This window comes from Macaca nemestrina, chromosome 1 (genome assembly GCF_043159975.1).
Source record: "Macaca nemestrina isolate mMacNem1 chromosome 1, mMacNem.hap1, whole genome shotgun sequence".
Classification (NCBI taxonomy): domain Eukaryota; kingdom Metazoa; phylum Chordata; class Mammalia; order Primates; family Cercopithecidae; genus Macaca; species Macaca nemestrina.
In genome coordinates this window covers 109,150,074-109,176,522 of record NC_092125.1, presented here as the reverse complement: position 1 = coordinate 109,176,522, position 26,449 = coordinate 109,150,074, and the positions used below count along the sequence as shown (strand labels likewise).

At 40.3% G+C, this 26,449-nt stretch overlaps 1 protein-coding gene across 2 annotated transcripts in view; it reads right to left on the bottom strand.

Annotated features, from left to right (window-relative positions):
- Positions 1–26,449, bottom strand: part of LOC105497818 (cathepsin S) — a 68,252-nt gene that overhangs the window by 11,874 nt on the left and 29,929 nt on the right. The window contains exons 1-6 of one of the 2 annotated variants that reach the window (XM_024797966.2): positions 24,715–24,869; positions 19,923–20,045; positions 14,213–14,362; positions 10,993–11,220; positions 9,211–9,376; positions 6,972–7,074 (exon numbers count right to left, since the gene is read on the bottom strand). In XM_024797966.2, coding sequence (XP_024653734.1) covers positions 6,972–7,074; positions 9,211–9,376; positions 10,993–11,220; positions 14,213–14,362; positions 19,923–20,045; positions 24,715–24,717 — 773 coding nt within the window. In that variant the 5' untranslated portion in view covers positions 24,718–24,869. Of the gene's footprint in view, positions 1–6,971; positions 7,075–9,210; positions 9,377–10,992; positions 11,221–14,212; positions 14,363–19,922; positions 20,046–24,714; positions 24,870–26,449 lie in introns of those variants that run through there. The other variant, XM_011769222.3, reaches the window with a different exon arrangement.

Here is a 26,449-nt window from a genome sequence, read left to right as displayed (position 1 = left end):
TTTTTTTTCATTTTAAAATTAATATCTTTATTTTTTTCTTCCTTTTTTTTTTTTTTTTTTTTGAGACGGAGTCTCGCTCTGTCACCCAGGCTGGAGTGTGGAGCGCAGTGGCGCGATCTTGGCTCACTGCAAGCTCCGCCTCCCAGGTTCATGCCATTCTCCTGTCTCAGCCTCCCGAGTAGCTGGGACTACAGGCATGTGCCACCATGCCCGGCTAATTTTTTTTTTTTGTATTTTTAGTAGATACAGGGTTTCACCGTGTTAGCCAGGATGGTCTCGATCTCCTGACCTCGTGATCCGCCTGCCTTGGCCTCCCAAAGTGCTGGGATTATAGGCTTGAGCCACTGCACCCGGTCTCCCTCCTTTTTTTTTGAGATAGGATCTCATTCTGTCAATGAAGCTGGAGTTGAGTGATGTGATCATGGCTCACTCACAGCAACCTCAACTTCATGGGCTCAAGTGATCTTCCCACCTCAGTCTCCCAAGTAGCTGGGACTACAGGTGTGTGTCACCATGCCTGGCTTATTTTTGTACAGAGATGGGGTCTATGTTCCCCAGGCTGGTCTTGAACCCCTGGGCTCAAGAGATCCTCCCAGTTCAGCCTCCCAAAGTGCTGGGATTACAAGCATGAGCCAGTAAGCCTGGTTGGACATACTATGTTTAACTTAATTTTTTTTTTTTTTTTTGAGATAGGGTCCTGCTCTGTCACCTAGGCTAGAGGGCGGTGGTGTGATCATGGCTCACTGTAGCCCTAAACTCCTGGGCTCAAAAAATCCTCCTACCTCAGCCTCTCGAGTAGTTGATATTACAGGCACATGCCACCATGCCCAGCTAATTTTTAAAATTTGTTTGTAGAGACTGGGTCTCCCTATGTTGCTCAAGCTGGCCTTAAACTCCTGGCCTCAAGTGATCCTCCTGCCTTGGCCTCCCGAAGCTCTCGAGTTATAAGCATGAGCTTACCACATTCAGCTAATATTTATACTACATATAAATTTTATATTTATGTGTATCTTTTTTCATTTAAATATATATCCCAAGTATTTTATTAGGTTATTAATAATAGTCTGAATATTTCTAATGCATGGAGTTGATTATGTCATAATTTATTTAATCATATACCTATTGTTAGGCATTTTTGGCTACTTACTAAAGAATAATGCTACAATTCACCTAAGTTGGGTATGAAAGTTTTCCCATATTTAGGATTATTTTCTTCATATAGATTCCAAGAAAAAAAAGTAATGGGGCACTGGCTGGGCGCAGTGGCTTGCGCCTGTAATCCTAGCACTTTGGGAGGCCAAGGCAGGCAGATCACCCAAGATCAGGAGTTGGAGACCAGCCTGACCAACATAGTGAAACCCTATCTCTACTAAAAATACAAAAATTAGCCAGGCGTGTTGGTGGGTGCCTGTAATCCCAGCTACGCGGGAGACTGAGGTAGGAGAATCGCTTGAACCCGGGAGGCGGAGGTTGCAGTGAGCCGAGATCGTGCCACTGCACTCCAGCCTGGGTGACAGAGCGAGACTCTGTCTCAAAACAAAAAACAAAAAACAAAAACAAGGGGGGGGGTAAAGAATATGAACATTCAAAAAGTTCTTTATCATATCGTCAAATTGCTTTCAAGAAAGAGAATAGGCAGGGTGCGGTGGCTCACGCCTATAATCCCAGCACTTTGGGAGACTGAGGTGGGAAGATCATGAGGTCAAGAGATCGAGACCATCCTAGCCAACATGGTGAAACTCCATCAAACATGGTGAAACCCCATCCAACATGGTGAAACCCCATCTCTACTAAAAATACAAAAATTAGCTGGGTGTGGTGGCACATGCCTGTAGTCCCAGCTACTCAGGAGACTGAGGCAGAAGAATCACTTGAATCTGAAAGGCGGAGGTTGCAGTGAGCTGAGACATGCCACTGCACTCCAGCCTGGTGGCAGAGTGACTCCGTCCCCCCCCCCCCCGCAAAAAAAAAGAATAAATACAGCTTACTTTCCCGTCAAACTGTATAAGAATGCCCATTTCACCAAGACGGGTGGTATTTTTGTAGACAGCATTGGGCTTCACAGGCATTTCAGAAAGATGAAGCAGCATATATAAAGAAACAGAGGTAGGGATGTATCTGTAAACTTAGGGAATGATGAATAAGTAGTTCACTATGGCCAGAGTATGACTGTGGGCATATGAAAATATAGTGGAAGAAATGTCTAAGATTATGTTAAAAACTAGATAGTGGAGTACCTGGAATGCCTGGCCAGGAGTTTGGACTTCATTTTTAGACAATGGTGAACTATTTAGAATTTTTGAGCAGGAGTTGACATGATCTATATTTTAAGAAGATACCTCTATAGATGGCTGGAATAGAATCTGAATTACAGCAGAGCCATTGGGAATGGCAAAGAGAAAATTCATATAAAATATGATTCAGAGGCCAAATGGATAGGGCTGTGTGGGTTGAGGGGGAAAAAGGAGAAGGCCAAAATGATGCTTAGGCTTTAATAATCTGAAGATGGTAATATATTACCCAAAACAGGGAATAGTTTTCCCTTGAGCTTGTTCTAAAATCCTTTTCAGGGATGAGCGATGAAAGGAAGAGAAGAACATTGTAAACTTATTGAGTATGAGCATGTGTATATGTTGGTAGTAGGGTGATGTAGGTGGGGAGTTTGGATTTTTCAAGTAGAGCTGCCAAATTGGAAGTTGGACAAGAAAGTCTGTCACTTAGTTAGGAGGTCATTTTCAGAGATAATGAACTGGGGATCATCTACATAATGGCAATAGTTGAAACTGAAGGAGCAGATGAGTTTGCTTTGATATAGCAAACTCATGTAACAGACAGGTGGATAAAATAATGTAAGATATGAGGCTAAAGTTGATGTAACAAGATGAATCAAGATAGTGAGAAATGTGCCATTGCATATGTTTTCTGGGTCGTTGAGCAACTTTCCAACCTCTAATGCACTTTCTTCCTCCAATACATGAATAATTCCATACATCTGAAAACTTGCCGCAAATAGTGTCTTCTCTGTGGAAGTTTAGACTGTTAGGCATTTCCTCCTCCCATAGCCATTTAGACATGTATCATTATACCACGATGTGTTTGTTGTATCGTTTAAAAATCTATCTAGGCTGGGCGCGGTGGCTCACACCTGTAATCCCAGCACTTTGGGAGGCCGAGGTGGGTGTATCACCTTAGGTCGGGAGTTTGAGACCAGCCTGGCCAACATGGTGAAACCCTATCTCTACTAAAAATACAAAAATTAGCCAGCGTGGTGGTGAGCGCCTGTAATCCCAGCTACCAAGGAGGCTAAGGCAGAAGAATCGCTGGAACCTGGGAGGTGGAGGCTACAGTGAGCCGAGATTGCACCATTGCACTCCAGCCTGGGCAACAGAGTGAGACTCTGTCTCAAAAAAAGAAAAAAACCTATATATATATATGCATGAATTTCTGTCTCTCTTCATAATTTTATTTTTTTTCCCCTTTTTGAGACAGGCTGGAGTGCAGTGGGGTGATCAATGTTCACTGCAGCCTCTCTCTCTCTCTCTATAGATAGATAGAGAGATTTATATGTATGTATACATAATATATATTATATAATGTATATATACATTATATATTATATAATATGTACATATACATAATATATTACATAATATGTATGTAATATACAATGTATGTATATGTAATATATTATATATTATGTATGTATGTATGTATAATATATAATATGTATGTATATATTATATATTATATATGTATGTATATGTATGTATTATGTCTACATCAACACTAGACATAATTGCCATAATCAAATATAATATATATTATATATGTATTATATATGCATTATAGAAGTATGTATATATAATACAAATTGTATATAATGTATATTATATATTATGTATGTATATATAAAATATATATATTTTTTTCATGTTAGATTGTGAGTGCCTTTAGGACAGGATGGTTTCTTACTATTTTTTGTATCTCCAGGGCCTAGATAATGCCAATCACATTGTAGATGCCTAGTAAGTGCTTGTTGAATGAATGAGTGAAGAGAAGCAGCTTTGAATTTCAACACTAAAAGATGAGATGATCTTCAAGAGCAGCTTCAGTAGAGGAGAGAATTTAGAACACCTGCTGTAGGGAGTTCCTTAGAGAGTCAATAAGATATGAGGGAAATGGTTTCATTTTAAAAAGCTATCACTGGTCTACACCCAAGCTGACCAGTGCCGTGAATAGGTTATCAGTGAGCCAAGATATTGATCCTCTCAGCTACTTTCCCAGTTGGCCATACAAATATCATCATCTTCTATGTGTGCCACAATGGGAAAAGGTAGGAAAGCACCTTTTGTTTGATTTGTAGACTATGTACTTCAAGTAAAGATTTGAGGGGTGTTATGGGTTGCATTGTGTCCCCGCAAAATTCATGTTGGAATCCTAACCTCCAGTACCTCAGAATGTGAACTTATTGAGAGATGGGGTTGATGTAGACATAATTAATTAAATTAAGATGAGGTCATTAGGGTGGGTCCTAATCCAACATGAATGATGCTCATGAAAAGGGAAAATTGGCTAGGCACGGTGGCTCACACCTATAATCCCAGTGCTCTGGGAGACCAAAGCAGGAAGATCACTTGAACCCAGGAGTTTGAGACCAGTCTGGGAAACAGAGAGAGATCCTGTCTCTACAAATAGAAATTAAAATTTGCCTGGTGCGGTGATGCATGCCTGTAGTGCCAGGTACTTTGGTGGATGATGTGGGAGGATTGCTTGAGCCCAGGAGTTTGAGGCTGCAGTGAACATTGATCACCCCACTGCACTCCAGCCTGGGTGACAGAGTGAGACCCTGTCTCAAGAAGGGGAAGAAAGTAAAATTATGAATAGATACAGAAATGCATATAGGCAGAATGTCATGTGAAAATGAAGGCAGAGGTCAGGGGGATGGTTCTAAAGGCCGAGGAAAGTCCAAGATCACCAGCAAACTTTCAGAAGCTAGGGGAGAGGCATCAAACATTTTTTTTTTAATTAAAAGAACATATTTAATTGACACAGATTGTATAAACTCAAGGTGTACAGTGTGATAACTTGATGTATGTGCACATTGTGCAATGATTGCCATAATCAAATGAAATAATGCATCCATCTCCACCCGGGCTGTACCTTTGATTCCCAGAACCTGTTCATCTTATACCTGAAAGTTTACACTCTTTGATCAACATCTCCTCATTTACCCAGCCTCCAGTCCCTGGCAGCCATCATTCTACTGTCTGTTTCTGTAAGTTTGACTTTTTCAGATCCCACATATAAGTAAGATCATACAGTAATTTTTTTTTTCCTGTGTCCATGAATATTTCTTCCTCACAGCGTGAGAAGCTAGTAACACCTTGATCTTAGACTTCCAGCCTCCAGAACTGGGAGATACAAATTTCTGTTATTTAAGCTGCTCAGTTCGTGGCACTTTGTCATGGCAGCCATAGCAAACTAACACAAAGAGAAACTCCAGGTGTGCCCCAAAGTCTCAACTCTTCATATATCCTCCCTTTTTTCCCTCTAGAAGTTATGTTCCTTTTGTTTATGAGTGATATACATGTCAGTTCAACACATATATTGAGGGGCCTTTCGGTGCCACCCACTTAGTCTGTGCTGCGGATACGAAGACAAGACATAATCTCTCCCCAAAGGCACGTACAGAACATTGGAGTGACAGACAGGTAAAAATGCAATTTAAATATAATGCCTAAAATGCTGTGATCCAGTATGTATAGGACATTTTGGCAGCATAGAAAAAAGACATTTTGCTCATCCCAAGGATTCAGGAAAGACTTTCTGGAATAGATTGTGCCTGAGCTGCTTCTGAAGAAAAGGAGAAGTAAACCAAAAGAGAAGACAGGATATTCTAGGCAGAGGGAACATAAACCGAGATAGAAAGGAAGGTATTACAGATAAAGTGGAATGTATGGGAACTACAACTGTGGATAGCGCAATATAACCAGAGTGAAAATAGGAGGCAACGAATGCCAGGAGGTGAGGCTGGCAAGGCAGGGAGCACGGCCTACAGGACTTGTCTTCTGTCAGGGAACATTAATTTTACACTGCATGAAACTCAGTAGAAGAGTTATAAGCCCAGACTCGTTCATATTTTAGACAAATAAGTTTGGCAGCAGTATGAAAGATGGATTTGAGGGTAAAGGGGAAGAAAAGAGAGAGTAAAGGAGACCAGTTAGAAGGGGACAGCAATAGTCCACACCAGAGATGCCTGAACTAGAGCCGTAATAGAAGAAACAGAGAAGGGACAGAATCAAGGACATAGATGAAGTAAAATTGCTTTGACTAATTGGTTGCTTGGTCAGACTTGGGGAGGTCTCAGATGAATCCATCATATCTTACTGGGTGACTGTGTTGTGTGGCTCTTTACTGATGTGGGAAATTCTGAAGGAGGAACAGCATGGGGGAGAGAGTACTGAATTATTTGGATGTATTGAGTTTGGAGAGACTAAGATATGTGCAAGTGGGTGTGTCCAGATAAGTCTAAAGTTCTGGGAAGAATTCGGAACTAGAGCTAGAGATTCAAAAGCTATTGGCATATAAAGGTTATAGCTAGAGTCCTAAGAGTGGAATTATGGCACCCAAGAAAAAATAAAATAAGAGGAGGAATGGGCAGAGGATAGGGCCTTGGGAAATACCAACATTTTTGGGCTAAACAGAGGAATAGGTTTGTAAGAGAGGCTGAGAAGGAATGATCAGAGAAGTAGTACAGAAGACAAACCATGAAAACAAACTGATGAAGAAGGAATAGTAAGTGAAGAGATGGGGGCACTGAGAAATTTAGAATGTCACTTTGTAAGAAGCTATAAAGTTCATCATTGTCAATATCATGATCATAATCATCATCATCAAAATCATAAGAGAGTATTTGCTGAAACTCCCTCAAATTCCTGATTCCAATTAAATATAAAGTGTAAATATATTACCTGTTTTTCACAAGCCAGTATTCTTTCCCGTTAAGAACACCATAGCCAACCACAAGTACACCATGATTCACATTCTGAGTACAGGATGGTTCATAGTAGACACCTGAGAATCAATTGGGTAGGAAAAAAGAGTGAATACTATAGGATAATAAAGGGCATTTAAAAACTGTATTACTTTTTATTAGCCTGCTTTGACTACATAGCAAGATTAATTTAAAAAGTTAAGGACATGGCCGGGCGTGGTGGCTCAAGCCTGTAATCCCAGCAGTTTGGGAGGCCGAGGCAGGCGGATCATGAGGTCAAGAGATCAAGACCATCCTGGCCAACATGGTGAAACCCCCGTCTCTACTAAAAATACAAAAATTAGCCGGGCGTGGTGGCACGCTCCTGTAGTCCCAGCTACTGAGGAGGCTGAGGCAGGAGAATTGCTTGAACCCGGGAGGTGGAGGTTACAGTGAGCTGAGATTGTGCCACCTCACTCCAGTCTGGCAACAGAGTGAGACTCCATCTCAAAAAAAAGAAAAAAGAAAAAAAAGTTAAGGACGTATACTCTCATGCATAAACTAGGGCTCATAATTATTTGCCACCAATGCTGTATTTGTCAGTGTTCTTGCCAAGCTTAGCATCACCCCAGTCATGCTTCCCCCAGAAACCTTGTTTGATAAGCACACCACCTTTTTCTAAGTTTTTTTCTTTTCTTTTTTGTTTTTTTTCTAAGTATTTTTAAACTTGCACACAATCAGTTATTGTAATTCTCTGTGTATACAGACATATCTCATTTTATTGTGCTTTGCTTTATTGTGCTTTGCAGATATTACCTTTTTTTTTTTTTTTTTTTTTTTTAAGGAACAGAGTTTTGCTCTGTTGTCTAGGCTGTAATACAGTGGTATGATCATAGCTAACTGTAACCTCAATCTCCTCGGCTCCAGTCATCCTCCTGCCTTGGCCTCCCAAAGCACTGGGATTATAGGCATGAGCCACTGCACCCAGCTAGATATTGCATTTTTTACAAATTGAAGGTTTGTAGCAACTCTACATTCAGCAAGTCTATTGGTACCATTTTCCCAAAAGCATGTGCTCACATTGTGTCCTTGTACCACATTTTGGTAATTCTCACAATATTTCAAACTTTCTCATCATTATTATATCTGTTATGCTCATCTGTGATCAATGATCTTTGATGTTACTTTATAATTTTGGGGGTGAGCTACAAACCACACCTATATAAGATAGCAGACTTAACCCACAAATGTTGTGTGTGTTCTGACTGATCCACGGACTGGCCATACCACTGTCTCTCTCTTCAGGCCTCCCTATCCCCTGAGACACAATGATATTGAAATTATGCCACATAATAACCCTATAATAGCTCCTAAGTGTTCAAGTAAAAAGAAAAGTTGCATATCTCTCACTTTAAGTCAAAAGCTAGATGTGATTAAGCTTAGTGGGAAAGGCATGTTGAAAGCCAAGACAGGCCAGAACCTAGCCTAGGCCTCTTGTACCGAACAGTCAGCCATGCTGTGAATGTAAAGGAAAAGTGCTTGAAGGAAATTAAAAATGCTACTCTGCTGAACACACAAATGACAAGAAAGTGAAACAGCCTTATTGCTGATACAGAGAAAATCTGATTGGTCTAGATAAAAGAGTAAGCCAGCCAAGCATGCCCTTACGCCAAAACCTAATCCAGAACAAGACCTTAACTCTCTTCTATTGTAAGAAGGTTGAGAGAGGCGAGGAAGCTGCAGAAGAAAAGTTTGAAGGCAGCAGATGTTGGTTCATGAGGTTTAAAGTCGCCTCACCCCACCCCGCCCCGCCTTGCCCTGCCCTGCCCTGCCCTGCCCGGCCCTTCCCCTCTTTCTTTCTTCTTTCTTTCTTTCTTCCTTGTTTTTTAGAGACAGGTTTTCACCCTGTTGCCCAGGTTGGAATGCGGTGGTATGATCATAGCTCACTGTAACCTCAGATTCCTGGGTTCAAGGAATCCTTCCGCCTCACCCTCCCAAGTAGCTGAGACTACAAGTGAGTGCCACCATACCTGGCTAATTTTTATTTTTATTTTTATTTTTTGTAGAGATAGGGGTCTTGCGATGTTGCTCAGGATGGTGTCAAACTCCCAGGCTCAAGCAATCCTCCCACCTCAGCCTCCAAAGCTGGAATTACAGGCATGAACCAACGTGCTCAGCCAATATCCTTTGTTTCTTTCTTTAAATTCTAATTATTTTTTATTTATTTATCTTTTTACCACTTCTGTAGAGGAAGAAAGAAGGATGACTCGCATCCACACCAACAGACACTGGGCCTTTATTGGCCACAACTTCTTTCAGGACATCTTCTCTGCCATAAGGAAGTTCAGTATACTTTGAACATGTGGCAGCACGATATTTTGAGTCATATTGACACTTCTGATCCTGCAAAAAGAAGTATAAAGCAGATAAAGAAGTATACTTCAACTCCTTTATAAATCACCAGTATCCTAAGCCTAGATTTTAAATATGTCTTCTTTCCTTTCTTTAACTTTTTCATGTGTCTAATGTTCCTTCCTTTGCAAATCTTCCAAATCCTAACAGTCTCGGGTTTCAGCGATAATGGAGGAAATACAGAACTATTCTATTCTTTCAAATTATGAACATCCTCATACAGGCAAAACTTGCCAGGGCAATGTCCCCTCGACTCTGAGGTGGACTGTAGGGAAATATTACATAGAGATAAAAAACTCTAGGTGAGAGCTTTAAAATCTTTTTGATGCCTGCAAGATGATCTGCAGTTAAAATGATGGTATATAAAGACCATATAATATGGGAAACACAAGTGTATTTCAAGTGGGAAAAGGAAAGTTACAAATTCATGCTTGTTGTATATACAACTATGTTTTGTATTTATTTATATTATTTATTTTTTGAGACAGGCTCTCCCTCCATTGTCCAGGCTGGAGTGCAGTGGCACAATCATGGCTCACTGCAGACTCCATCTCCTGGGCCAAGTGATTCTCCCATCTCAGCTTCCTACGTAGCTGGAACTGCTACTCAGGTGTGCACCACCATGCCTGGCTATTTTTTTGATTTTTAGTAGAGGTGAGGTCTCACTATGTTGCACAGGCTGGTCTCAAACTCTTGAGCTCAAGCAATCCTCCCACGTCGACCTCCCAAAGTGCTGAGATTACAGATGTGAGCCACCACACCGGGCCAACTATGTTTTTTAAGTGCTTAACAGGAAAATAACTTGAAAGAAATAAACCAAAATAATAGTGGTTAAGGTAGAAGGTTTTTGAGTGATATTTTTATATTTTTAAAATCTTCTGTAACATGGACACAATCCTTAGGCTATCGTTATATCAAAATGTATAATGAATTTGCGAGGAAGAGGAGAGTATTATTTAGCTTCTCAGTGGGTGGAAGAATGATGTGGTTAATGATCTGAGAATAAGGTTGAGCATGGGAGGCTGCAGAAGAAAAAGTTTACAGTGAAGTAATTTTAAGGATAGTTTGCTTAAAATCTGTTTTGTTTAATTTTGAGACAGAGTCTTGCTCCGTTGCCAAGGCTGGAGTACAGTGATGTGATCTCGGCTCACTGCACGTCCGCCTCCTGAGTTCAAGTGATTCTCCTGCCTCAGCCTCCCAAGAAGCTGGGACCACAGGCATGCGCCACCATGCCTGGCTAATTTTTCTATTTTTGGTAGAGACAGTGTTTTACCATGTTGGCCAGGTTGGTCTCAAACTCCTGACCTCAGGTGATCCACCCACCTTGGCCTCCCAAAGTGCTGAGACTACAAGCGTGAGCCACTACACCCAGTCATTAAAATCGGTTTTTAAGCATGAGTGCTACTTGCTTATTTGTACTACTGATATATTAAGAAGAGTACTTCATCAGAAAGAGAACTCTTGAGAATTTAAGAATTCCTGTACAGGGTTCTCTCTCATACACAGTACTGCTTCTCAAGCAATTGGCGTGGTGGCAAGCCCAGTGCAGTCAGTCAGTGGATAACATGAGATCATGGGGCAGCACAAAAAGTTTGCTTGTGACACACCGTGGCTTTGTAGGGATAGGAAGCGTCTGAGTCGATGCCGTTGTTATCAATGATGTACTGGAAAGCCGTTGTCATGAAGCCACCATTGCAGCCTTTGTTTCCATATTTTTCAGTTGAGCAATCCACCAGGTTCTGGGCACTGAGAGACACCAGCTTTCCTGTTTTCAGCTTCAGCTGTGCTTCCAGGGCCCCCACAGCACTGAAAGCCCAGCAAGCACCACAAGAACCCTAAAACAGATACGAGGTCACAAACGCAAATCACAGAAAATCATTCGGAATGACTTCCATAACCCAAACTGGACAACGCTCAACTACATCAGCTCTGTCCCGAGTTCCCAGGAAGAGCTCCGCCACTACAGTTTCCTTCTGTCTTTAACAATGGGAATGAAGACTAAATACTTCATGGTTATCTAGGCAAGGTCCAACCTTGATAGAGATTTGCGGTTGACCAAGCTCAGAGCATAATGACCATATTCAAATATACTAAGAAACAATACTCACTAAGCATGTACCAAATTGCACCTATTTTCATCCGTAAGTAAGGGAGATAGTTGCCTACAGTAATGAGATTTTAAGAGAAGCTAGGATGATTTCCTTGACCTAAAATACCCTTTCTCCTGTCAAATGATGCCTGAAACATAAGAAATTTAATCCTAGGTTGGCATTTTGCAAACCTTTGTCATGTTCAGACATTTTTTGATCAAAAAATATTTTACAAGGAGGCATAAACAAACAAAAAAAGGCAAAGCTGATTTAGTTTTAAAAGGAGCAGAGTGTCCAGAGCCCCATCATAATTGTTCTCTTTCTCTCTCCTCCCCTCCTCCCACTTTGCTCTCCACCCAAAGGAAGGAAATTGACATTGCTTTTGATTGAAGCAAAATTGTTCACTAAAATGCAAGCACCCAGAGAAAGGAGTTCATTAACTTACTCAGAGTTAGCATCTAAATATGTGGTTTATTGCGTCTTCTAAAGCTGTTATTTTAGAGAACCTCGGGTAAGAAATCCAAAACTAGTTGAAAGAAAAATATGTACGTGGAAAAGAATAAGAGATTAGCAGTACCATTTACCTCTTTTTTTTGGTTTGAGGCAGGGTTTCCCTCTGTCACTCAGACTGAAGTGCAGTGGTGCGATCATGGCTCACTGTAGCCTCAACCTCCCAGGCTCAAGCAGTCCTCCCATCTCAGCCCCTCAAGTAGCTGGGACTACAGGAGCGCACCATGCCTGGCTAATTTTTATTTTTATTTTTTGTAGAGACAGGGCCTCACTATATTGCCTAGGCTGGTTTCTAACTCCTGGACTCAAGCGATCCTCCTGCCTCTGCCTTCCAAAGCACTGGAATCACAGACATGAGCCACTGTGCCTGGCCACCATTTACTTCCTAATACATTTTTACTTTCTTCATTGATCACAAGCTGGGGTAGCTGCTCAGAATGCTTTGATTCCTCTCACTTACCCTGACCTCTATGGTGATACCTCTAATTTAGGATTTTTGCAATTTTTTAAAATAAGCAAACTAAAGGAAAATACAACAGCATAGGAACAATAATTTTACAAGGCACATATTTCATATTCTAACGATGCAAGACTAACCATGAATGAACTTGAGTGGCACAATTTATAGATCACTCTAGCTCTAGTTCTTTCTTCTCCTTCAACTTTGAAATTCACAAGTGAAATGGAGAAACTTCCTGATCACCAGGGCTCTCTCACGCAACACTGCTTCTCAAGCAATTGGCTTATTGGAGAGTCCACTGCAGTCAATGCGTAGCATGAGCAATGGAAGTCTGTGTTAAACACCTATTTGCTTAGTTCAGTGTTTGTCTAAGTAGGTGGTTCTATGATCACTTAGAAAAGCACTGTGGAGGCTGACCGCGAGGGCTCATGACTATAATCCCAGCACTTTGGGAGGTGGAAGTGGGAGGATCACTTGAGCTCAGAAGCTTGAGACCAGCTTGGGCTACATGGCAAAACCCATCTCTACTAAAAATACAAAGGAAAAAAAAAAAAAAAGCGGAGTGTGGTGGTGTGTGCCTCTAGTCACTATATAGGCTGAGGTGGGAGGATCACTTGAGCCCAAGAGGCAGAGGTTGCAGTGAGCCTAGATTGCACCACTGCAGTCCAGCCTGGGCAAAACAGAGGGAGACTCTGTCTCAAAAACAAAAAAACAAACAACAACAACAACAAAAACACTGTGGAGAATCCAGTTGTCCCTCAGTATCCACAAGGGATTGGTTCCAGGACCCCTGAGCATACCAAAAGTCAAGAATTTTCAAGTTCCTTATATAAATGACTGAGTATTTGCATATAATCTACACATCCTCCTATATGTGCTTTTTTTTTTTTTTTTTAAAGACAGGATCTCACTCTATGGCCCAGGCTGGAGTGCAGTGGCAAGATCTCAGCTTAATGCAACCTCTGCCTCCCAGGTTCAAGTGATTCTCCTGCCTCACCCTCCTGAGTAGCTGGGATTACAGGAGCCTGCCACCATGCTAGGCTAATTTTTGTATTTTCAGTAGAGACAGGATTTCACCATGTTGGCCAAGCTGGTCTCGAACTCCTGACCTCAAGTGATCTTCCTCCCTTGACCTGGAAGAGTGCGGGATTGCAGGCATAAGCCACTATGCCTGGTCTTCCCACATACTTTACTAACTTTTTTTTTTTTTTGAGATGAAGTCTCGCTTTGTAGCTCAGGCTGGAGTGCAGTGGTGCGATCTCAGCTCACTGCAACCTCTGCCTCCCAGGTTCAAGTGATTCTCCTGCCTCACCCTCCTGAGTAACTGGGATTACAGGCATGTGCCACCGGGCCCAGTTAATTTTTGTATTTTTAGTGGAGACGAGGTTTCATCATGTTGGCCAGGCTGGTCTCGAACTCCTGGCCTCAGGTGATCCGCCCACCTCAGCCTCCCAAAGTAATGGTATTATGGGTGTGAGCGCCTGGCCTATTTTTTTATCTTCACCTTTTTCTGGATATTTTTGATCCACGGTTGGTGGAATCTGCAGATATGGAACCTGTGGATATGGAGGGCCAACTGTATAAATAAAATATAATATGTGATCCTTGCCCTTAAGGAACTTATAATTTAGTTGGGAAGACAAGAATAACGAAAATAATGAGAAAGTAACACGTGGGACTGTAAGATTCACTATCAAATTCTGTGGCTAGACTAAGCATTTAAAGAGCTCTACCTAGGGTTCAGAGGCTTGGGATTGTAATACTCACTTGATATTTCACTTCAGTAACACACCCTTTCTCTCTCCAGTCCACAGAATCCGGCAATATCTGATTAGCGTTTGACTTATATGTGATATTTCTCTGCCACTGGCTGGGAACTCTCAGGGAACTCATCAAAGACATCACTTCTTCACTGGTCTACAAAGCAAATATACAGTCAGGCATCGTTTAATGACTGGAATATGTTCTGAGAAATGCGTTGTTAGGTGATTTTGTCATTGTGCAAACACCATAGTGTCTACTCACACAAACCTAGAGCGTATCGGCTCCTACACACCTAGGCTGTATGGAAGGGCCCGTTGCTCCTAGACTACAAACCTGCACAGCATGGTACTGTACTGAAGGTTGTAGGCAATTGTAGAACAATATGAAGTACTTGTGTATCTAAATATATCTAAACATAGAAAAGGTATAGTGAAAATACAGTATAAAAAGTAAAAATGGGGGCTGGGCACAGTGGCTCACACCTGCTATCCCAGCACTTTGGGAGGCCGAGCCGGGCAGATCACCTGAGATCAGGAGTTCGAGACCAGCCTGGCCAACGTGGTAAAACCTCATCTACACCAAAAATATAAAAATTAGCTGGGCATGGTGATGCATGCCTGTAATCCCAGCTATTCAGGAGGCTGAGGCAGGAGAATCACTTGAGCCTGGGAGGCAGAGGTCACAGCGAGCCAAGATCGTGCCACTGCACTCCAGCCTGGGCAACGGGTGAGACTCCATCTCAAAAAAAAAAAAAAAAAGTAAAAATGGTACTTCTGTATAGCTCATTTACTATGAAAGGCCTGGAGTTGCTCTGGGTGAGTCAGTGAGTGAGTGGAGAGTGAATGTGAAGGCCCAGGATATTACTGTAGACTTTATAAACACAGTGCACTTAGGCTACACTAAATTTGTTAAACATTTTTTCTTTCTTCAGTAATAAATTAACCTTAGTTTAATGCAACTTTTTTACTTAATAAACTTTTAATTTTTTAAATGTTTGTCTTTTATAGTAACACCTTAAAATACAAACACATTGTATAGCTGTATGAAAATATTTTCTTCTTTATCGCCTTCTTCTATAAGCTTTTTCTATTTTTAATTTTTTAAAAGTTTTTACTTTTAAAGTAAGTTGAATCCCTGAATAGACTAATAGCAGGCTCTGAAATTGAGGCAATAATTAATAGCCTACCGACCAAAAAAAGTCCAGGACCAGACGGATTCACAGCCAAATTCTACCAGAGGTACAAGGAGGAGCTGGTACCATTCCTTCTGAAACTATTCCAATCAATAGAGAAAGAGGGAATCCTCCCTAACTCATTTTACAAGGCCAACATCATCCTGATACCAAAGCCTGGCAGAGATACAACAAAAAAAGAGAATTTTAGACAAATATCCCTGATGAACATCAGTGCAAAAATCCTCAATAAAATACTGGCAAGCCGAATCCAGCAGCACATCAAAAAGCTTATCCACCATGATCAAGTGGGCTTCATCCCTGGGATGCAAGGCTGATTCAACATACGCAAATCAATAAATGTAATCCAGCATATAAACAGAACCATAGACAAAAACCACATGATTATCTCAATAGATGCAGAAAAGGCCTTTGACAAAATTCAACAGCCCTTCATGCTAAAAACTCTCAATAAATTCGGTATTGATGGAACGTATCTCAAAATAATAAGAGCTATTTATGACAAACCCATAGCCAATATCATACTGAATGGGCAAAAACTGGAAGCATTCCCTTTGAAAACTGGCACAAGACAGGGATGCCCTCTCTCACCACTCCTATTCAACATAGTGTTGGAAGTTCTGGCTAGGGCAATCAGGCAAGAGAAAGAAATAAAGGGTATTCAGTTAGGAAAAGAAGTCAAATTGTCCCTGTTTGCAGATGACATGATTGTATATTTAGAAAACCCCATTGTCTCAGCCCAAAATCTCCTTAAGCTGATAAGCAACTTCAGCAAAGTCTCAGGATACAAAATCAATGTGCAAAAATCACAAGCATTCTTATACACCAGTAACAGACAAACAGAGAGCCAAATCATGAATGAACTCCCATTCACAATAGCTTCAAAGAGAATAAAATACCTAGGAATCCAAATTACAAGGGATGTAAAGGACCTCTTCAAGAAGAACTACAAACCACTGCTCAGTGAAATAAAAGAGGACACAAACAAATGGAAGAACATACCATGCTCATGGATAGGAAAAATCAATATTGTGAAAATGGCCATACTGCCCAAGGTAATTTATAGATTCAATGCCATCCCCATTAAGCTACCAATGACTTTCTTCACAGAATTGGAAAAAACTGCTTTAAAGTTCATAGGGAACCAAAAAACACCCCGCATTGCCAAGACAATCCTAAGCCAAAAGAACAAAGCTGGAGGCATCACGCTACCTGACTTCAAACTATACTACAAGGCTACAGTAACCAAAAGAGCATGGTACTGGTGCCAAAACAGAGATATAGACCAAGGGAACAGAAAGAGCCCTCAGAAATAATACCACACATCTACAGTCATCTGATCTTTGACAAACCTGACAAAAACAAGAAATGGGGAAAGGATTCCCTATTTAATAAATGGTGCTGGAAAAATTGGCTAGCCATAAGTAGAAAGCTGAAACTGGATCCTTTCCTTACTCCTTATATGAAAATTAATTCAAGATGGATTAGAGACTTAAATGTTAGACCTAATACCATAAAAACCCTAGAAGAAAACCTAGGTAATACCATTCAGGACATAGGCATGGGCAAGGACTTCATGTCTAAAACACCAAAAGCAATGGCAACAAAAGCCAAAATTGACAAATAGGATCTAATTAAACTAAAGAGCTTCTGCACAGCAAAAGAAACTACCATCAGAGTGAACAGGCAACCTACAGAATGGGAGAAAATTTTTGCAAACTACTCAACTGACAAAGGGCTAATATCCAGAGCCTATAAAGAACTCAATCAAATTTACAAGAAAAAAACAAACAACCCCATAAGTGGGCAAAGGATATGAACAGACACTTCTCAAAAGAAGACATTCATACAGCCAACAGACACATGAAAAAATGCTCATCATCACTCACCATCAGAGAAATGCAAATCAAAACCACAATGAGATACCATCTCACACCAGTTAGAATGGCAATCATTAAAAAATCAGGAAACAACAGGTGCTAGAGAGGATGTGGAGAAATAGGAACACTTTTACACTGTTGGTGGGACTGTAAACTAGTTCAACCATTGTGGAAAACAGTGTGGCGATTCCTCAAGGATCTAGAACTAGAAATACCATTTGACCCAGCCATCCCATTACTGGGGATATACCCAAAGGATTATAAGTCATGCTGCTATAAAGACACATGCACACGTATGTTTATTGTGGCACTATTCACAATAGCAAAGACTTGGAATCAACCCAAATGTCCATCAGTGACAGACTGGATTAAGAAAACATGGCATATATACACCATGGAATACTATGCAGCCATAAAAAAGGATGAGTTCGTGTCCTTTGTAGGGACATGGATGCAGCTGGAAACCATCAATCTCAGCAAACTATCACAAGAACAGAAAGCCAAATACCGCATGTTCTCACTCATAGGTGGGAATTGAACAATGAGATCACTTGGACACAGGAAGGGGAACATCACACACTGGGTCCTATTGTGGGGAGGGGGGAGCGGGGAGGGATAGCATTAGGAGATATACCTAATGTAAATGACGAGTTAATGGGTGCAGCACACCAACATGGCACATGTATACATATGTAACAAACCTGCACGTTGTGCACATGTACCCTAGAACTTAAAGTATAATAAAAATTTTTTTTAAAGTTTTAACACTTTTTTGTTAAAAACTAATATACAAACACACACACACACACATATTAGCCTAGGCCTATACAAGGTCAGGATCATCAGTATCACTGCATTCCGTCTCCACCTGTTGTCCCACTGGAAGGTCTTCAGGGGCAATAACACTTATGGAGCTGTCATCTCTGATAACAATGTTTTCTACTGGATACCTCCTGAAGGACCTGCCTGAGGCTGTTTAACAGTTAACTTTTTAAAAGTATAAGTAGGAGTACACTTTAAAATAACAATTAAAAGTATAGTATAGTAAATACATAAACCAGTAACATAGTCATTTATTATTATGAAACATTTTGTACTGTGCAAAATTTTATGTGCTATACTTTTACACCACTGGCAGAGCAGTAGGTCTGTTTACAGCAGCATCACCACAGACAAGTGAGTAGTGTATTGTGCTACATTGCTATGGTGGCTACAACATCACTAGCTAGGCAAGAGGAACTTTTCCGCTCCATTATAATCTTGAAGGACCACTGAGGTATATGTGGTCCATCAGTGGCCAAAATGTATATGACACATGACTATATATATATCTCTTTCACTTATATCCTTCTTTCTTTTCTTCCTTTTTTTTTTTTTTTTTTTTTTGAGACGGAGTTTCACTCTTGTTGCCCAGGCTGGAGTGCAATGGCGTGACCTCGGCTCACTGCAACCTCTGCCTCCCAGGTTCAAGTGATTCTCCTGCCTCAGCCTCCCAAGTAGCTGAGATTACAGGCATGTGCCACCACATCCAGCTAATTTTGTATTTTTAGTAGAGATGGGGTTTCTCTATGTTGGTTAGACTGGTCTCAAACTCCCGACCTCAGGTCATCTGCCCATCTTAGCCTCACAAAGTGCTGGGATTACAGTCATGAGCCACCGCACCCAGTTAATTTTGTATTTTTAGTAGAGACAGGGTTTCTCCATGTTGGTCAGGGTGGTCTTGAACTCCTGACCTCGTGATCTGCCCACCTCGGCCTCCCAAAGTGCTAGGATTACAGGCGTGAGTCACTGCGCCCAGCCTATCCTTCTTTCTAATATCCTAATAACTGTAACTGTGAATATATTTTAAAACTGACATGGAATAAAAAAACTGAGAAAAACCAGTAATAGTTGTGACCAAGAGAGGTTCCATTAGGATCTGGTGGGGTGAATTATCTGGATTTGTTTAGTTTCACACTTCGCACTAGCATCCCAGTTAGGCACCCTCATGGGGAAGGAGGAAAAGAGAATGGTAAAAACTAGAAGTTACAGGGAGGCAGATTTTTGTTTCAAAGCAAGGCAGAATTTTATAAAAGCGCTGTCTAAAAAGTGGACTAAACTGGTTTCCCATGTGAGAAAGAATTACAAATGAGATTCCTGCATTTAAGAAGGAGTTTAGTCTACCTAGGGCGTTCCCTTCTTCACTTTGGCAACAGCAGTACAGTTTTGTAGGACAGAACAGAATCTGAAAACCAATAGAAGATTATTTGTGAGATTAAATACCCACATGCTCCCATTAAGAAAGCAGATGGATCATACTAAATTGTCAATCTAGACTTAAATAAGTATGGCAACTTTCTATAAAAGCCTGTCGATAGTCTTTAGGTAATACTTTCTAGAATTTATTTTAAAAAAACAATGGTAGTCTGTGAGTTTAAAATTTCCTTTAAAGAAGTGATTTGTTAAAGAAAGAAAGCAGTCAAAGTAGAACTAAGTAAGGAATTTCTGCACAAGTTCTTATGTCCTTAAATTCTACTGTTTTCCAACTTTGTACTATACGTTCCTTTGTTATTGTTGTTTACCTTCAAATTGCTTTTGGGGAGACAGAAAGGAAATGATGTTTACCCAGACACGAAAGTGGGATTCCTTGTAATGTACCTACCATGTCTCCCAGGTGGTTCATGCCCAGATCATATGAGTGCATTCCCATTGAATGCTCCAGGTTATGAAGCATCACAAACTTTAGATTCTTTTCCCAGATGAGACGTCGTACTGCTTCTTCATTCTAAAACATAATGAAGAAGAACATAGTCATACTGCATCCTGGACAAGTAAGTGTTTGATAATGAAAATGGCTTTTTTTTTAGATGGAGTTTCACTCTGTCACCCAAACTGGAGTCCAGTGGCATGATCTCAGCTCACTTCAACCTCCGATTCCTAGGTTCAAGTGATTCTCTGCCTCAGCCTCCCGAGTATCTGGGATTACAGGCATATGCCACCACACCAGCTAATTTTTGTATTTTTAGTAGAGACGGGGTTTCGTCATGTTGGCCAGGCTGGTCTCAAACTCCTGACCTCAGGGGATCTGCCTGCCTTGGCCTCCCAAAGTACTGGGATTACAGGTGTGAACCACTGCACCACCCGAAAATAGCATTTTTGAAGCATTCTACCAAATGTGGATCTGAGAGCATGCAAATGCATAAATATATCCAATATAACTGCTAACTTCACATATTAATCTTAATTCTTGCTCTTAACTGCTTTGATGGTGATTAATATTATTTTATGATAAACATGAATTTCCTTCTCTTTTTAAAATTTACTATTATTATTATTATTATTATTGATAGTCTTGCTCTGTCACTCAGGCTGGATGGAGTGCAGCGAAGTGGCGTGATTACCGCTCACTATAGCCTTGACCTCCTGGGATCCAGCAATCTTCACACCTCAGCCTCCTGCATAACTGGGATCACTGGTGTGTACCACTGCAGCCAGTTTTTTTTTTTTTTTTTTTTAAAGACAGGGTCTTGCTCTGTTGCCCAGGCTGGAGTGCAGTGGTATGATCACAGCTCACTGCAGCTTCAAATTCTTGGGCTCAAACTATCCTCCCATCTCAGCTGCCCAGGTAGCTAGGACTGTAAGCCTGCACCACCACAACCAGCTTATTTTTATTTTATTTTATTTTGTTTTGTTTTATTTTATTGTAGAGACAGGCTGGTCTCAAACTCCTGGCCTTAAAGGATCGTCCCCCCCTTGGCCTCCCAAAGTGCTGGGATTACAGGTGTGAACCATGCACCCAGCCATGATTTTCTCTTTCTTTTTCATGTTTTACAAGTTCATTACATGTGTCTGGGTGTAGGTTTCTTTATTTACCTTCAGCTGTGTACTTTTGATTGGATGACTCAGGACCTTGTCTCATATCTGGAATATTCTCAATCAGTGTCTCCACATATATTGCTTCTCCACCATTCCATCTAATTCTCTTTTTCAGAAACTCCTATCCAAAGTATTTTGGAGCCTCAAACTCTCTTTCATCTTCTTACTTGCGTTTTCTTATATTTTTCTTTTTATTTCTAGGTGCTGCATTCAGGGTGAATCCCTCAGTAGTATCTTTCAGATACTATCCAACTCTTTACAGTCTGGAAATCCTTTTGATTTTTATTGCAGTGACAATATTTTTTATTTCTAAGATTTCTAATTTTTTTCTTGTCTATTAGTGTACATATTATTCCTTTATATATAGTCTTTTGAAAAGTTATTTTGGTTCTATTATTTTAATTTTATTCACAGTGAATTTACAAGCTGACTGTCAATTTTCTTGTCCTTCAGGAGATTCATTCACATAGAATACAATGATGTAGAAGGCAAGGTGGATGGTGCCTCCTAGAATAGCTGAAGCCAGACTTGCTGGGTAGCAAGTCTGGATGCAGGTTTCTCTCCCTTGGAGCAAGGTTTTACTGTTACCCCAGTAATTGACATAATGGGCATGCATGATGGGCTTACTTCCAAACCGCAAGATGAGAAGCAATGGTATAAAGACAAACAAATCTAAGTACAAGAAAGGAAAAAAAAAATAAAAAGAAGTGCACTTTGAGATCAATTATAAAGGTAGGATACTAATCAAAAGTCAGGTTCATTCCTCCTGAGGGATTGGAATTATTAAACAGAGGGATAGCATTCATTTAACCAGATAATGGTGCTAATTGCACATCTAACTCCAGTCAACCTTGAAATGAGGAACCTCTTCATAAAGGGTGTGGGTGAGGGTGAAATTCATCAGCACCAAGGAAACCATATGATCATTTCAATAGATGCAGGAAAAGCATTTGACAGAATTCAACATCCTTTCATGACAAACATTCTCAACAAATTACATGTAGAAGGAATGTTCCTCAACACAAATAGGCCATATATGGCAAGACTACAGCTAACACCATACTCAACTGGGTGAAAATTTAAAGGCAATTCTGCTAAGATCAGAAAAAGACAAGGGTACCCACTTTCACCATTTCTAGTCAATATAGTGCTGAAAATCCTAGCCAGAGCAATTAGGCAAGAAAAATAAATACACGGCCTCCAAATAAGAGAAGGAAGAAGTAAAATTGCCTTTGTTTGTTGATGACATGATCATATAGAAAGTCTTGGCCAGGTGTGGTGGCTCATGCCTATACTTTGGGAGGTTGAGATGGGAGGATTGTATGAATCCAGGAGTTTAACACCAGCCTGGACAACATGGCAAGACCCCATCTCTACAAAAACCAAAAATAGAAATTAACCAGGTGTGGTGCCATGTGCTTATAGTCCCAGTTACTTGGAAGGCTGAGGCAAGAGAATCACTTGAGCTGGGAGTTTGAGGCTGCAGTAAGCTATGATCATACCACTTTACTCCAACCTGGGTGACAAAGCAAGATCTCATCTCAAAAAAAAAAAAAAAAGGTTTGGGCACGGTGGTTCATGCCTGTAATCCCAGCACTTTGGGAGGCCAAGGTGAGTGGATCATGAGGTCAGGAGTTCGAGACCAGCATGACCAACATGGTGAAATCCTGTCTCTACTAAAAACACAAAAAGTATCTGGGTGTGGTGGCATGTGCCAGTAATCCCAGCTACTCAGGAGGCTGAGGCAGGAGAATCACTTGAACCCAGGAGGCGGAGCTTGCAGTGAGCCGAGACTGCACCACTGCACTCCAGCCTGGGCGACAGAGCAAGAATCCGTCTCAAAAAAAAAAAAAAGAAAAAGAAAAAGAGAGAGAGAGAGAGAGAGGAAAGACTCCATCAAAAAACTATTAGAACTGATATGTGAATTCAGTAAAGTTGTAGGACACAAAGTCAACATACAAAAGTCAGTAGCGTTTTTATACACTAACAACTCTTTGAAAAAGAAATTAAGAAAACAATTCTATTTACAATAGCATTTAAAACATACTTAGGAGTAAATTTAACCAAGGAGTTGAAATGTTATATGCTGAAAACTATAAAACATTGATGGAAGAAACTGAAGACAAAATAGGCCAGGCGCAGTGGCTCACGCCTGTAATCCGAGCACTTTGGGAGGCTGAGGTCAGGATCACCTAACGTCGGGAGTTTGAGACCAGCCTGAACGACTTGGAAAAACCCTGACTCTACTAAAAACACAAAATTAGCTGGGCGTGGTGGTGCATGCCTGTAATCCCAGCTACTCGGGAGGCTGAGGCAGGAGAATTGCTTGAACCTGGGAGGCGGAGGTTGCGGAGAGCCGAGATCATGTCATTGCACTCCAGCCCGGGCAACAAGAGCAAAATTCTGTCTCAAAAAAAAAAAAAAGAAAAGAAAAGAAAAAGAAAGAAAGAAAGAAATTTAAGATAAAATAAATAAATGGGAAGATATTCCATGCTCAAGGATTGGAAGAATTAATATTGCTAAAATGTTCATACTACCCAAAGCAAACTAGAAATTCAGTGCAATTTCTATCAAAATTCTAATGTTATTCTTAACAGAAATAGAAAAAACAATCCTCAAATTAATGTGGAACTACAAAAGTCCTTGAATAGTCAAAGCAATCTTTAGCAAGAGGAACAAAGCTGAAGGCATTACAAAATGCCTGGTTTCAAAATATATTACAAAACTATAGTAATTTAAACAGCATAGTACTGGCATAGAAACAGACACATTTACCAATGGAATAGGATATAGAGCCCAGAAATAACCTGCAATTTTATGGTCAATCGACTTTCAGCAAAGGTGCTAAGAACACACAATGGGGAAAGGATAGTCTGTTTAATAAATAGCATTGGGAAAGCTGGCTATCCAAATGCAGAAAAATGAAATTGAACCCTTATGTCACCCCATATACAGTAATCAACTCAAAATGAATTAAAGCATAAACATAAGGCCTGAAACTACACAATTACTATAAGAAAATATAGGGGAAAACTCCACAACATTGGTCCAGGCAATGGTTTTTTGAATATGACCCCTAAAGAACAGGCAACAATAGCAAAAATAGACAAACAGGACTCCATCAAACTAAAAAGCTTTTGTAAAATAAAGGAAACAATTAACAGAGTGAAAGGATAACTCATAGATTGGGAGAAAATATTTACAAATCATACATTTCATAAGGGGCTAATATCCCAAATATAGAAGGAACTCAAAGTAACCATCAAGAAAATAACCCTGTTTAAAAATGGGCAGAAGACTTGAATAGACATTTCTCAAAACAAGACACATACAAATGGCCAACAGATATATGAAAAAATGCTCAACATCACCAATCATCAGGGAAATGTAAAGTAAAACCACAATGAGATATCACCTCACATCTGTTAGAATGGCTATTATCAAAACAATGAAAGATACGTGTTGGTGAGGATGTGGGGAAAAGGGAACCCTCATACACTGTTAGTGGGAATGTAAATTAGTACAGTCATTTTGGAAAACAGTATGGAGATTCCTCAAAAAACTAAAAACATAATTACCATATCATCCAGCAATCTCACTTCTGGGTATATGTCCCAAGGAAGCACAATCAGTATGTCAACAAGGTAGCTGCACTTCCAGGTTCATTGTAGCATTATTCACAATAGTCACGATATGGAATCAACCTTATAAAGTGTCCATTAAAAGATGAATGGATAAAAAAGTGTGGTACTTATTGTATTCCATGTATAATGGAATACCAATTAGCCTTAAAAAAAAAAAAAAAAAAGGAAATTCTGTCATTTTCAACAACATGGATGGGTCTAGAGAACATTATGCTAAGTGAAATAAGCCAGGCACAGAAAGACAAATACTGCATAATCTCATTTACATGTGGACTCTAAAACAGTTGAACTCATAAAAATAGAGAGTAGAATGGTGGTTAGCAGAGGCTGGGAGGAGGGTAGACAGGGAAAGGGGAGATGTTAGGCAAAGAGTACAGAGTTTCATTTAGACAAGAAGAATACGTTCTCGCAATCTATTGCATAGCATGGTGGCTACCGATAATAGTAATAATGTATTTTATATGTCGAAATTACTGAAAGGGTGGATTTTAAATGTTCTCATCACAAAGAAAGGATAAGTATGTGAGGTGCTGAATATGTTAATTAGCCTAATTTAATCATTCTGCAATGTATATTTGTATCATAACATCACATTGTACTCCATAAATATACACAATTATTATTTAATTATAAATAAATAAAAATAAAACTTAGAGTATATGACCTACTAAGAGTGTCATTTTTATACAAAATAATATGTCAAATAAAGAAATATATGATGCTAGCTTACAAACAGAAATATTACATAGTTACAGGACTTAGTTATTTAAAGCAGTAGGGTTAAGGTCTTAACATCAGCAAGCGTGCTTTGAAATAAAAACAGAAGTACAAAATGGGAAGTGATAGTCAAGAAACAATATCTGGCCGCACTATGTGGGTATAATAAGGCCTTTTCGCTCCTCAGCCATCCCAAATGTGGCTCTTCTTCAGGAGCTTGTGCTCATTTGCCCTTGGCCTGATAGCAAGCAAGTATTTTGCTTGCTCCCTGGCTTCCATCAATTCTCTGCTCAAATGGCACCCCTATCCGTGAGGCCTTTCCTAACCCTCCTGTCATATAGATAGACTTCTTACCACCACTACCGCCACCCAGCGCCCTTCCTCCTCTCCATGCCTTCCGTTACTTTTAACTACAACACTTATCACCATCTAGCATACTACATGTCTGCTTGTTTATTTTCTTATTTCCTGTCTCTCTCACTATAATAAAAGCTCCATAATAGGAATTTTGTTTTGACTCCTGCTGTATGGTACCAAGAATAGTATCTGGCAAGAAACAAGTACATAATATTTATTTATTTATTTTTGAGATGGAGTCTCAGTCTGTCGCCCAGGCTGGAGTGCAATGGCGCAATCTTGGCTCACTGCAACCTCCGCCTCCCCAGGTCAAGCGATTCTCTTGCCTCAGCCTCTTGAGTAGCTGGGATTACAGGCGCCTACCACCACATCCAGCTAATTTTTGTATTTTTAGTAGAGACGGGGTTTTGCCATGTTGGCTAGGCTGGTCTCGAACTCTTGACCTCAGGTGATCCGCTCACCTTGGCCTCCCAAAGGGCTGGGATTACAGGCGCAAGCCACCACGCCCAGCCTAAATATTTACTGAAAACACTGCCTGTAAGAACGCAATTTTGAGAGGTAGAAAACAGTACTCCTTTAAAAGCATATCGCTCGA